Raw genomic sequence first — 14381 nt, forward strand, 5'->3', positions numbered from 1 at the left:
TTATCACAGTTAAGATGTTTTTAGAGTGGGGCACAAGGTAATGCTTAGTGCAGACCATATACTGATCCATTAAGCATTAAGCAGTATTTTGTTGCATCCTTTCATTTTCAGAATGCTTTACAGCATATCAGAAATCCGTGCCTCTAATTCTCTGTGTCTGTTTGTTACAGCAATGATACCTCCAGCTACATACCCTGTCCAGAGAAAGAGAACAAGTTTGAAGAGCAGAATGGAAGTTTGGCCAGCTATGGTGGAAAAGAGAGGTTTGGAAGACAGCACACACCACAGCGTGCACACAGGTACGGAGCAGTACAGATACTGTGAATACTGACCTGGAACCAGAAGAGCTGACTAGCTGCCATTGCAGCCTGCAGTAACCCCTAGACTACTATTATCATGCTCACACAGTAATGCCTGTAGCTGTACATTCTGTCTTCTGAACAATATGTTGCTCTTAGTGCTCTTAACTGGAAGCCACGGTTGCTGCAGGAAACATGCTGTTTGGGTCCTCCATTCACTTGAAACAAATGATAGCTTTTGTACTGTACATGAAAGCTTTCGGCACATTGATCGGTTAAAAGACAGCAGTGCTCCCAGTAGATGCGGCATATCAGAGAGAGCAGCGTACAGCGAGAGAACAGACTGAAAGTACAGCTTCAGTCACCTTGTAACCCTAGTTGTATTTGTTAGCTATAGAACTGCAGCTTTAATAATCTATTCTAAGCTAATATACTGAAAGTGAAATAGTGTGGATTTTTCTTTTCATTATTGAGTACAAAGATGGTCCTTATAAAATAGAATGCTAGAATTATTAAAATCCAAAACATGTCTGGGCCAATCTTTTGGGGTCTTTTAGTGTAAGTGCACTATTTTGTTTTACTCAAAGAAAATATTATCTTAGAAGATGAATTACCCAAAGTGCTTTGCAATGCACTACAAACCAGACATGAGAGGGACTCAGGGACTGGAATTTTCCATTGTGACAGCATCTACTTGAGGCACCACAAGTGCCATACAGTTGTTCATGGAGAATTTTTATGCTGACCTTTGCCATTGCAAGTAAAATGTCTTGGTAACGCAGGAAGGTACATGACTTTACTTTTCTATTTCAGGGAAATAAATATTATCCTGGCAAATGTTACAGATCAAATGTTATCACATTTACTAACCTTTCCTGACATTTTAGAAAGTTTCTGTGACTTTTTCCAGAGTCGTTCCATGAGAACATTAAATTTTAACAATTTTGCTCATTTGTCCCTATATCCCGCTGTGCATTTTTTTTTACATGTTCAGCGGGTGAAAGCAGTTAAACTGCAATGTTTCTGGTTGATAGAAATCTTGCAAGACTGCACAGAATTCTGTCAGTAACATGATTCATAAGGAACAAGCACTGCATTCATTTTAATGCAATGAAATCCTACAGGGATTTGAAACTGATTGCTGCTTGAGGTGATTCGTGAATCTAAGGGGTTACCAGGGGTAGCAATTGCTTCTACTCAGAAAGAAATAATGATTTTTTTGTAACTCATTAGCTTTTCCTAATTGTAATTATAATCTTTACAACTATTGTTGTACAACTACTGACTGCAAAGCAATGGAGTTAGACTTGGGATGGGGACCCCAGCACTGCAAGGCAGTGATGCACACAAATATATAGTGGATAAAGAACCCCCTGCTGATAAATATAGATATTAGAGGTCACTAAAGAGTTACGTGGCTGCCAAGTACTTTTATACAGGCCACATAACTTAGGTAACTTCTAACAACTATATACAGTTTAGTAGGGGGTACTTTATTCATTATAATCTACAGCCTTGTACTTAAGTGTATCTCTTTAGGGCATTTTCTTCCTTCCCTAATTGTGTTCTACAACCCTTTTCTTCTGTTTCCAGAACATATGAAATAAGCCCAATATGGCAGAATTGTTTTAGGTCACGTTATTTTGAATATCTACCTCTGATCAGCCAGTTTATTGACTAAGAGGCACAATTTCCAGCACCAGGGGGACAGACACAGAGAACTCAAAATGGAACAGTTAGCCTAGTAAGCAGGAACAGAACATGAAGCAGAGAAGCTGTCGTACCCTGGCTTTGCACACTAGCTGCTGGGAAACTAAGGGGGGGTAGATGAGTGCCGTTTGATGGGGGGTGAGAGTGGTGCGTGCAGATGGATAAGAGGCGGGGCAGAGTCAGACAGTAAGGAAAAATCAAGTGGGTAGAGGTAGGCATTTGAGTGATGTGTATGTGCAGACGGTGGGAGGTGGGGCAGAGGCAAGCAGTGAGAAAAATTTGGATGACAGGCGAGATGTAGGTTGTAAGAAAGAGGCAGGTTGGGGGAAGAGTGCAGGTAAGACACGAGGTGGGCATGAGGACACCAGAGCAGCACTGGGGGGGGGGGGGGGTAGGAAAGAGAGAGCAGGGGGAGTAGGGATGATGCATGGCAGGTAGTGACACACAAGAAGCAGAAGTATATGCAAGGAGAGTCAAATAGTGTATATGTCTCTTTAAGTTATAATTGGCATGTTCTGGTCCTAACTTGCATTTACATATTGAATAATGTACCCCCGTTGTAAAATATAAGGATATCTTAAGTCACCGAGAAGTTCTATGACTTCTTTTACGCAGGTCATGGAACTCCGGGACGATTTCTAATAACCTCATATTTTACAACAGGGGGTACATTATTTATTAATACACTTAATATAGTTTAATATAATGACTCTGTGAGTCATGTGACAAGAATTACATCTAAGCACCTATTATAACTGATAACATCACTAAGCATGGATATGATTTACAGGATATTCATGGCTCTTTATACACACACACATACACACACTTATCACTGTAGATTTTTTTACTGTTGCCACAACGCAGCATGCAGGCATTTTCTGTAAAAAGCCTCTGAAGTCTTTGCAGAACTGACTTCTGAGCATGATTCACTGGAGAATGTCCTAGCACTGCTATGTGAGTAATCTGTCATCCTCTCACTATAGCAGCCTTTTGAAAACAAAATCAAAGGCAGCTTTTCTGAAGAGTACAATTCTGAGGTCACATTTAAGACAATTTTTTTTATAAAGCAAACAGTGCAAAAATAAGGTTGTCCTGAAGCCAGGCACATAGCATACTGCCAGAAATCATCTCATAGTAGAGCTGAGCAATATCTGGGCTCACCAGATACAATTACAGAGATGTTCTAGTCAGGACAGGGGCCTGTGTGTGAGGAACCAAGGCAGCAGGCAGACCTATTTCTGACTTTTCTGTATGTTATAATCTGTTCAGTTTACACTGATGTCTAATGGCAATTGTTAATATTTCAGACTCAGATGCCAGCTGGGGCTCATTCATCAACAATTTGCCCATGGGCAGTAACCCATAAAAAAACAATCAGTGATAGGCTTTTCCCAGCCAGCTGCAGGAGGAACAATGAATGAAACAATTTGATTGGTTGGCATGAGTTACTGCCGATGGGCAAATTTGCCCAGTGTTGATAAATTCATAAACAAGGGGGACCTGTATTCATGCTGGCAGGATATCTGTATAATAATTAGGTATGTGGCAGCAGCAGCCATCAGACTATGACAGACAAAGAATATGCTGAGCGAAGAAGGATTTTGGGGTTCCTTCTAGAGGTAACAAGATTTTAGGACCTACTTACAAGCGTTTAGCCAAGGAAATATTTGCAGTTCAACTAAAATAGTTCACAGGGCACAAAAAGATGCACTGCACTAAAGATATTAATGATGTAGGTAAGGAAGCAATAGTCTGACTGGTTTCATAATAATCTTTAATTTACCAGAATTAGATGCCTATGACAATTAATAAAAATCTATATTATAATAGAATTTAAGATTTAAGGTTCATCATTTTTATTTTGTTGACAGGAGTTCCCAAAAGAGCAAAAAATTAGGTTCAGATTTATTCGTTTTGAGCTAGGAATCCTGTATGTTCCAAGAAAGTTACTATTTTAGCATATTTACATAGAGATGTATATTTTGGTTGTTAGGCCCTAGCTCTGCAGAACGAAAAGAGATGCAATAGGGACTGCTTGATCTCTGACATATTCACTAGTGTGGCTCCCTTCTTTCTAATCTTATTAATACAGCAAAGATGGACAGTGGTTGTGTTGGCAGTGTTGCCTTCCAGTGCTGGGATCCTAGGTTCAATTCCAGCCAAGCATAAAGATTTTGTTCTGGCCACGTTTGCTTGGGTTTCCTCTGTGTACTCTGGTTTCCTCCCATGCTCTTAATAACATACTGGCAGGTTAATAGGCTTCTATACAACAGGGACCAAAAAAGTGCATTCTTATAGTTGAAAAAAATAACCGAATTAACCTGACTAACCTTGGCATTTTATTACCAGCCACTCAGAAGATCTTAGCGTTTCCCCTCCGCCTAAAGCAAAGAAAAAGAAGAAGAAATCTGAGCGCAAGAAGAGGAAAAGGTGTGTACAAATGAGTGCTGGGCTTCTTAATTTTGAAATTCAGTGATTTATAGATAATAAGTACCATTAAAATTGTAGAAGGAGCTCAGCAAATGCATTGTTGGTGCCATAAAATTAAAAGAAAAAAAGAGACTACAGGCCTTGACTGTTCCTAGAGCAATATATATATATATTTGCCTTTCTTTTCTTTTTTAATTTACATAATGGAATGCATTTCCATTATAAGTGAAACAGAATGTCCATACATTGTTCATGGTGTCCACTTCGCTGGTGAACACCAAACATACTATACTGTAGTGACCTGTTCTACAAATGTCTGTTTACGCAAACATGTACTATTTCCAGTGCTGTCTCTATATTCAAATCCCAACAATAATGCCTTTTTAAAAAAATAAAAAATGTTTGTGTAATTGTCTGTTGTAATTACTGCTTGCAAGCAAATAACCATGTTTACCATTAAAACCTTATTCATTCAGCATTCATTCCGTTTTGCTGTATGAATCATGAAAAAAGTTCTTGTTTCACTTTTGATGCAGACTTAACTTCCACACATACTGCTGTTACACTTGTTCCGAATGTACAGATTTAGTTAAGGATAGAATCACTGTACTTATTGGCTTTGTGAAAGGCTTAGGTTACCAAACAGAATCATTAAAATCTTAGAAATCCCATGTATTACTGTCTTTCCTAGGTCTCGCTCGTACAGCCCTTCTCCTGTAAAAAAGAAGAAGAAGAAGAGCTCTAAGAAACGGAAGAGAAACAGGTATGAACTTCAAATGAGGCAGTGAAATAGAAACCCTATTTGGTAATAATGCGCCCAAAATCCTCTGTGTATCTAGAAATCTACTTCTGGTAACAGACTCAATAAATAACAGTCAACCAAACAGAAAGAAATTGTAGCATTACAGTAATTGTGATATAACATCAAACTAAACAAAAGGGACTATCGCAACACATATTAATTATATTTTTCATGAATATTTCTATTGGAAAAACCCTTTGAAGTAAAGTTACCAACTATTTCAGACAGAAGTGCAGTATTTAAAACTGTGTTGTTCAGATTTAGGTACAGGTATGGATTTATCCAGAAACCTGTTTTCCAGAAAGCTCCTTATGGGAAGGTCATCTCCTATAGACTTCATTTTAATTTAAAAATGATTTTCTTTTTCTCTGTAATAATAAAACAGCCCATTGTACTTGATCCCAACTAAGATAGAATTAATCCTTATCAGAGGCAAAACAATCCTATTGGGTTTATTTAATGTTTAAATTATTTTTTAGTAGGCTTGGTGATCCAAACTGTGGAAAGACCCCTTATCTGGAAAAGTCCTAAACATTCTGGATTACAGGTCCCATATTTGTATAGAACATTGGTGCGCATATTCAATTTTGCCCTCAAGTCTTTAGTTGTGTACAGTAAATGAATGCATTTGGCAGTTTCTTAAAAAAAAATAATTGGATGTTTTATCATTTCTTTAGGTCTTCCTCCAAAAAAAGAAGACATGGGTAAGAAAAGATTCTAAAAAACACATATTTGGTATTTCAATTCTGTTATTACAGTCCACAGTTCCTCTAGAAAAACATATCTTATACTGTAGAATACTCATACTGTAGAATAAAAGACCAAATACAGCATGATCCAGCTAATAAAATGATCTAGCTGTGAAGTCAGCTTCCATTGGTGTTAAAAAGTGTCCAGCTCACAATCCAAGAAGGACCTCGTAGGTTATGTAATAAAATGCACTAAGTTTGCCCAGGAGCAGTAACCCATAGCAACCAATCACCAGGTACAATTTACTGGTCACCTATTTAAAAGCAAACATCTTATTGTTTGCTATCGTTTACTGCTCCTTGGCAAACTTAGTGCCTTTTATTACATAAGGGGGTATGCGGAACTGTGCATAGTACAGAGGCTATCAACACCCAACGCTGGTATTGTTGTATGGTAGCACCGTGAATAATAGTTAGAAAATTGCCTCTGCATTGGAGTGTTCCTTATGTTCAGCTAGCCAGTCACGTCACTGCAATCACATTCTATTGTGTTTTAGAATGGAAATATTACATATTTTAATTAGGAGTTATGATTCCTTGATTTGCTGTTATGTAAATAGTTCCATCACTTAGTACGTGCTCAGATCATTATGAGGAAGATTCCATAACATTTGCCCTGGAGGAAATACTGTCCATATTTGCATTCAATATCGCCTCATAAAAACTGATGATACTATCTCTTTACCTGTGGAGTTAAATCTCAGCCAAGATAAGCAGCAATATTATTTACTAATCCACGAATCCAAATCCCGAATGGGAAAAAAATCGGATTGGAAACGAAAATTGTGCGACTTTTTCGTTGCCGTCGCGTTTTTTCCGTATTTTGCTCGATTTTTTCTTTGCCATCACGACTTTATCGTATTTTGCACGACTTTTTTCAGCGCCGTCGCGATGTTTCCGTATTGAGCAATTGTAAACGGCGGAAAAACCAATCAGATTTTTTCTCGGCAGCGGCGAAAAAGTTGCGACAATTTGCGAAAAAGTTGTGACGGCGACGTAAAAATCGCAAAATACCGATCATTACGGAAAAAACACATTCGGACGCTTTTCGGACGTTTGTGGATTAATAAATGTGCCCCTATATGTACAGAATCAGCTATGACATAGTAGTCTGTTTAAATGGAATCTAACATGAAGTATGATTTGCAGTTTAGATATAGTATACTGAATGTGGATATGGGATCCATTATCCAGAAAGCTCAGAATAAAGGGAAGGCCATCTCCCATAGACTGCACTTTAAATTAAATAATCTGCATTATTAAAAATGATTCCCTTTTTTTCTGTAACCATAAAACAGTACCTTGTATTTGATCTAAAGATATAATTAATGTAATATAATGATGATCCAAACTACAGAAAGACCCCTTTTTGGGAAAACCCCAGGTCCCAAGCATTCTGGATAACAGTTCCCATACCTGTGTATATAGGTTTATTCCAATTACAAGGGTCATATTTGGCTTGATTTAATTTTTAACAAAAAGAAAAGAAAACACAATCTCCTAATACAAATTTGAAATTCCCCATATACATCTGAATACTGAATCTGCATATTGAATGTATATATATTGAATATTGAACCTACATATTGAATCTGGCCCATAATTTAACTCCACAGATATATTTAAACATATCAACCCAAGAACAAAAAACACATTTTTTTAAATTCCTGAAATCTATTTAATTTACCTGCATTCCAGATCTTTACCCTGTATCTTGTAGCTGCTCCATAACAAATAATTATACGGCATTCATTTCTTTAGCTCATCCAGTCCAAAAAGAAAAAGAAGACAAGAAAAAAAGAACAAAAAGCAGTAAGTAGTAATGCATTATACTTTTTATTTTCATGGAGAAAAAAATCTCAACAACAATGGCAATTTATGACATTTGTTCTAGTGAAATGAAGAGATATCGTCACCTCAACCTAGTTGCCTTAGATATACTTGTACTGCTCCCACATATTTTTCTATAATATTTTGTTCTTTGTACATTTCTAAGCAAATAGGCCCCCTGAGACGTTGCTGTGTTGATCACTAACCTGTATGTAATGTGTAACCATTTGAACCCATAAGCACATCTTCTCCAGAGAAACCAAAAACAATTTTGAGCTGCATTTCTTACTTATTAATTATGGGAAGTGCTCATTGCTGCACCTTTTTCATCTCAGTAACATCCATCTTAGGAGATGAAGCTTAATTATGTTGTGGTCTTACCAGTGATTTATTGGGTCATGTTTTTTATTTTGTCCCTTGAGTCCATGCATTTTATATGTCATGGTAATGCGTTGATGGTTTGCTGAATATTGCATCCCCTGAAAAAGGGTACATAAAACAGCTGAGTTTGAGTTTCCCAATATTATTAAAGGAAGCCTAATACCAAGGGGGCCATTTACAAATGGACAGATTATTTTTTTTTCCGATTCAAATATTTTGCGAAATCTACTTTGTGTCAAAAATTGCTAAAAATCTGAAACCGACAATACCCCAGTTAAAACCTGCAGAGATCATGTAGAGGTCAATGGCAGATGTCCCTTCCCTTCCCTGGAGGATCCTTCTTTTGCTTCGAAATGTTATAGTTTTTGGATTTTCTACGCTGTTTTTTGGGGGCGATAATTCGAAAAAGTAGAGGTTTCGGTGTAACAATTTGACAAAAAGTTTCTCAACTTTTCTGCGACTTTTTCTTGCACGTAAAAGTAAATTTCAGACATTTGTGGAAATTAGTTTATTCAAATTTTTAAAACTAAAAACATTTGAGATGTTAGCATTTTAGTAAATGTGCCCCCTAAAAAATCCTCTCATGCCTATATGCATTAATATGTCTAATACATTTCTTTGGCAGTTATGAAAACTTATTATTGCTTGAAATGAAATAATATTTTGCCTAAAAGCACTTTGACTTTGACATAGACATGCGTAGGCATTAGGAATAGGTCAGTAAGAATACAGAAGCACTCAGACTGTGACCGTGAGCAGGCTTCGCTTTATACAACTGATACAAATTTTTCTGCCATTACCATGCAGTAAAAAAATTGTTTTGACTCTAAAGAAAATATTTTTTTAAGCATAATCGACCTGTTAATGCAAGTCATTCAGTTTAACTGTATGTGTGTTTCTTTCTCTGTTTTACTGGTACTTTAAGTCTGAAATATAAATTTGGAGCAAAAAAGAAGTAAATGGAATAAAAATTCTCAAAAATCAAGCAGGTATAGGAACCGTTATACAGAAAGTTCTGAATTAAGGAAGGGAGATCACATCCATAGACTCTATTTCTAATTTTTACAAATGATTTCCTATATATAACCTGCCTAACTTCTAGTTGATCCAGAGGAAGGCAAAAAACCCCATCTGAAGCCTCTCTAATTTGCCGCAGAGGGGAAAAAATTCCTTCCTGACTCCAAGATGTCGGACCAGTCCCTGGATCAACTTGTACTAAGAGCTATCTCCCATAACCCTGTATTCCCTCACTTGTACTGAGAGCTATCTCCCCTACCCCTGTATTCCCTCACTTGTACTGAGAGCTATCTCCCCTACCCCTGTATTCCCTCACTTGTACTGAGAGCTATCTCCCATACCCCTGTATTCCCTCACTTGTACTGAGAGCTATCTCCCCTACCCCTGTATTCCCTCACTTGTACTGAGAGCTATCTCCCCTACCCCTGTATTCCCTCACTTGTACTAAGAGCTATCTCCCATAACCCTGTATTCCCTCACTTGTACGGAGAGCTATCTCCCATACCCCTGTATTCCCTCACTTGTACTGAGAGCTATCTCCCATAACCCTGTATTCCCTCACTTGTACTGAGAGCTATCTCCCATAACCCTGTATTCCCTCACTTGTACTGAGAGCTATCTCCCCTACCCCTGTATTCCCTTACTTGTACTGAGAGCTATCTCCCATAACCCTGTATTCCCTCACTTGTACTGAGAGCTATCTCCCATAACCCTGTATTCCCTCACTTGTACTGAGAGCTATCTCCCATAACCCTGTATTCCCTCACTTGTACTGAGAGCTATCTCCCCTACCCCTGTATTCCCTTACTTGTACTGAGAGCTATCTCCCATAACCCTGTATTCCCTCACTTGTACTGAGAACTATCCCCCCTACCCCTGTATTCCCTCACTTGTACTGAGAGCTATCTCCCATACCCCTGTATTCCCTCACTTGTACTGAGAGCTATCTCCCATACCCCTGTATTCCCTCACTTGTACTGAGAGCTATCTCCCATAACCCTGTATTCCCTCACTTGTACGGAGAGCTATCTCCCATACCCCTGTATTCCCTCACTTGTACTGAGAGCTATCTCCCATAACCCTGTATTCCCTCACTTGTACTGAGAGCTATCTCCCATAACCCTGTATTCCCTCACTTGTACGGAGAGCTATCTCCCATACCCCTGTATTCCCTCACTTGTACTGAGAGCTATCTCCCATAACCCTGTATTCCCTCACTTGTACTGAGAGCTATCTCCCATAACCCTGTATTCCCTCACTTGTACTGAGAGCTATCTCCCATACCCCTGTATTCCCTCACTTGTACTGAGAGCTATCTCCCATAACCCTGTATTCCCTCACTTGTACTGAGAGCTATCTCCCATAACCCTGTATTCCCTCACTTGTACGGAGAGCTATCTCCCATACCCCTGTATTCCCTCACTTGTACTGAGAGCTATCTCCCCTACCCCTGTATTCCCTCACTTGTACTGAGAGCTATCTCCCCTACCCCTGTATTCCCTCACTTGTACTGAGAGCTATCTCCCCTACCCCTGTATTCCCTCACTTGTACTAAGAGCTATCTCCCATAACCCTGTATTCCCTCACTTGTACTGAGAGCTATCTCCCATAACCCTGTATTCCCTCACTTGTACTGAGAGCTATCTCCCATAACCCTGTATTCCCTCACTTGTACTAAGAGCTATCTCCCATAACCCTGTATTCCCTCACTTGCTAAGAATCCATCCAGCCCCTTCTTAAAGCTATATAATGTATCAGCCAGCACGACTGATTCGGGGAGGGAATTCCAGAACTTCACAGCTCTCACTGTAAAAAAATCCTTTCCGAATATTTGAACGGAACCTCCCTTCTTCTAAACGGAGTGGGTGCCCTCGTGTCCGTTGGAAGGACCTACTGGTAAATAAGGCATTAGAGAAGTTATTATATGATCCCCTTAAAAACAGTACCTTGTACTTGATCCTATATAAGTTGTTGAAGGCAAAACAATTCTATTGGGTTTATTAAATGATTCAATTATTTTATAATACGGGATGCAAATTACTTATCTGGGAGACCCCAGGTACCAAGCATTCTGAATAACAGGCCCCATACCTGTATAGCATTTTACAATGTGATCATTTTCATTAGAATGTTTATTACATGGCAGATTTTGACTACATTTGTTTAAGAATAAGTTTGGAGATTTTTTTAGGTGCAAAATAAATGCTTTTTTCAGTAAGAAATAATACATAAACAGTGCACATTGGCACAAATATCAAAATACTCACCAGTTTCTCTGTTGGCATTTGAATTGCTATGTGTTCATAAAGCAAATATTAAATATGAGAAAAAGAAGCATTTTTTGGCATTAGAAACATTTTTCTGTTAATGCTATTTATTACAGCCCCCAACAGTATGTGACGGATTGCTTCTATGCACAACTAAATAGGCCTTTTACATAAAGGAAGGTTTAAATAAAGAAAATGCTACTTTCAGCACAATATCACCAGTGAGAGCTAATAAAATAATTTCCTCTTAATATCTGAGCATATATTTGTCATGTAGATCAGATATGTGGAAGGGAATACATGCTGTTTCTCTGTATTGCTCTGATTACCAAGCATATTGGCAAGACAAGAACTACAGGAGACTTCCTCTCTACCTTGTGAAGAGCAAGCATGATTATTATTACTGTCAGGGACAACAATAAGAATCACTGACTTAGCAGTGGGAGCTCTGGTCTTGGAAAACTCTAGTAGTCGAGCTATGTCATGCCAAGCTAGAGAAGTATTGAACCACAAAGTAATATCCCATATTGTTTGGAGGAATATGGGGCAGGGAATATAAATTGTTAGCAGCGCAACATACACATTAAACTATTAAACCGTGGTTTTATATGATTTTTTCCATCCCATTTTGAAGTGCTGCATTAAAGTATCACTATTATCAGCAAACAGTTCAGCATTATCAGCAAACAGCTAAATGGTAGGTGGTAAAATTCTGTATCCTTGGTTCATAATGATGAAATAAAATATAGGTGTAATGGCATTGGGAAATAAGGAAAGGTCAAACGGATCCATGCCCATGTGTCGCTATGTTGAGCATATTCCAGCCACACTATAGCGTCATACAATTTCTATATATAAGTTTTTCCAGTCAAGGAAAGGCTAAATCCCTTCATAAGTAATAAGGAGAGAGAGGTATATAAATATTTGTACATATTTGGATAAAGTTATTGTTATTTTAAAGTTTTACCTAAAATATTGAAGTTGAAATTATATAATGAAAGCGGGCTCGAAGTGCAGAGTGCTAGCTTTATCCTGAGGGTACTTACATCTATATCCAAACTGGGCGAATGTTTATAAATTACACCACTTTTTATATGTAGTCCCTTGTAAAGGTACTGCTGGTTCTATCTATCTATCTACTGTATCTATTTATCTATTGTCTATCTATCTATCTATCTATCTATCGATCTATTATCTATCTATCTATCTATCTATCTATCTATCTATCTATATATCATCTATCTATCTATTATCTATCTATCTATCTATCATCTATCTATCTATCTATCTGTCTATCATCTATCTATCTATCTATCTATCTATCTTTCTATATATCATCTATCTATCTATCTATCTATCTATCTTTCTATATATCTATATATCATCTATCTATCTATCATCTATCTATCTCTATTATCTATCTATCTATCTATCTATCTATCTATCTTGTATCTATCTATCTATCTATCTATCTATCTATCTATCTATCTATCTATCTATCTTGTATCTATCTATCTATCTATCTATCTATCTATCTATCATCTATCTATCTATCATCTATCTATCTATCTATCTATCTATCTATCTATCTATCTATCTATCTATCTATCTATCTATCATCTATCTACCATATCTTTGCCCCAGTACTAATTTTAGATGGATTTTAGTAGTCTTAAACTGTCCATATGGTGATAATTTTCATTATTTAAAGGGTTTTTTTTTAGTTTGAATAAACTTTTTACTAAGCTGGAAAGTTTGCTTATTTATTAAAAATGAATCTAAAAAGTTTGCTTGAATAAAACTGTAGGGAAAAAAAGACAAATTCATATTCTACTAATTATTTTTAATGGGTCTACAAACTCTCAAAAATCTTTTGGATGTCAAGGTTTTACATTCGAGTTTTAGAATGATTTTGCGATTAATAAATATTGAACACATCAAGTTTTGGAAACCCTAATTCGAATTTGGGCATCATAGCACAAAAAAATGAGATTGTGGCAAAAATATAAATTTGAATCTTGATAAATCAGTCCCTAGGTGAAGTTTTTTTTTTAATTAATTTCCTGTTTTCAGGAGTGTCTTTTCATTTGCTAATTATGAGCAATCATGTCAAGTGATTTAATTTTTTAATTACAATTTTTTCTAAAGCTGATTTCAAAACATAAAAATTAAAAGAAGTTTACAACTTTGAACTTAATTATGATTTTGCCCCCTCAATTGCTAGCATATTTATAAAATATCTTGAATCAAAAAAACTCAATTGTGTTAAGTTGCTGATAAAACCTTGACACAAAAATTGCAAAAATTGCTAGAATGATGAAACACGCCTCTCATTAACTTCTATAGAAACTTACCCGGTTTTAGTTGCTGCCATTTTCACTAGAATATTCAAGACTTGTTTCATTTATAAACTTTGTTTGAAAATGTAGAATTGGAAAAATTGCAAGATCATGATTTTTGCAGTTTTAAAAACACTTTCTTGAATATTAATAATGTGCACCTTAGTGTTTAGCAATAGGATCTATTATCCAGAATGCTTGGGACCTGGGCTTTTCCAGATAAGGGATCTTTTTGTAATTTGGATCACCATACCTTAGGTGTGCTAAAAATATTTAATACATAAAATAAACCCAATAGAATTGTTTTGGAATCCTACAGCTTAGTTACCATCAAACACAGGAATATTTTATTATTGCACAGGAAAAGGAAATCACTTTTAAAAATTACATTTATTTTGTTAAAATGCCCTTCCTATTAATTTGGAGCTTTCTGGATAACGAGTTTCCCGATAATAAATCCCATATCTGCACTTTGTTGATTAATTTTAAGATACCAACCTTAATATGTCATTAGTGCATTTACTATATTTTATGTTTCTGAAAAATAAAATTTC

The 14381-nt window shown here is 36.8% G+C and overlaps 1 protein-coding gene across 1 annotated transcript in view; it reads left to right on the top strand.

Moving 5' to 3' along the window:
- srrm4 (serine/arginine repetitive matrix 4) overlaps nt 1-14381 on the top strand; it is a 73018-nt gene that overhangs the window by 41925 nt on the left and 16712 nt on the right. The window contains exons 2-6 of the mRNA XM_018090614.2: nt 171-299; nt 4362-4442; nt 5134-5205; nt 5922-5948; nt 7755-7805. Coding sequence (XP_017946103.2) covers nt 171-299; nt 4362-4442; nt 5134-5205; nt 5922-5948; nt 7755-7805 — 360 coding nt within the window. The remainder of the gene's footprint in view (nt 1-170; nt 300-4361; nt 4443-5133; nt 5206-5921; nt 5949-7754; nt 7806-14381) is intronic.

Source organism: Xenopus tropicalis, chromosome 1 (genome assembly GCF_000004195.4).
Source record: "Xenopus tropicalis strain Nigerian chromosome 1, UCB_Xtro_10.0, whole genome shotgun sequence".
In the NCBI taxonomy this organism is placed as follows: domain Eukaryota; kingdom Metazoa; phylum Chordata; class Amphibia; order Anura; family Pipidae; genus Xenopus; species Xenopus tropicalis.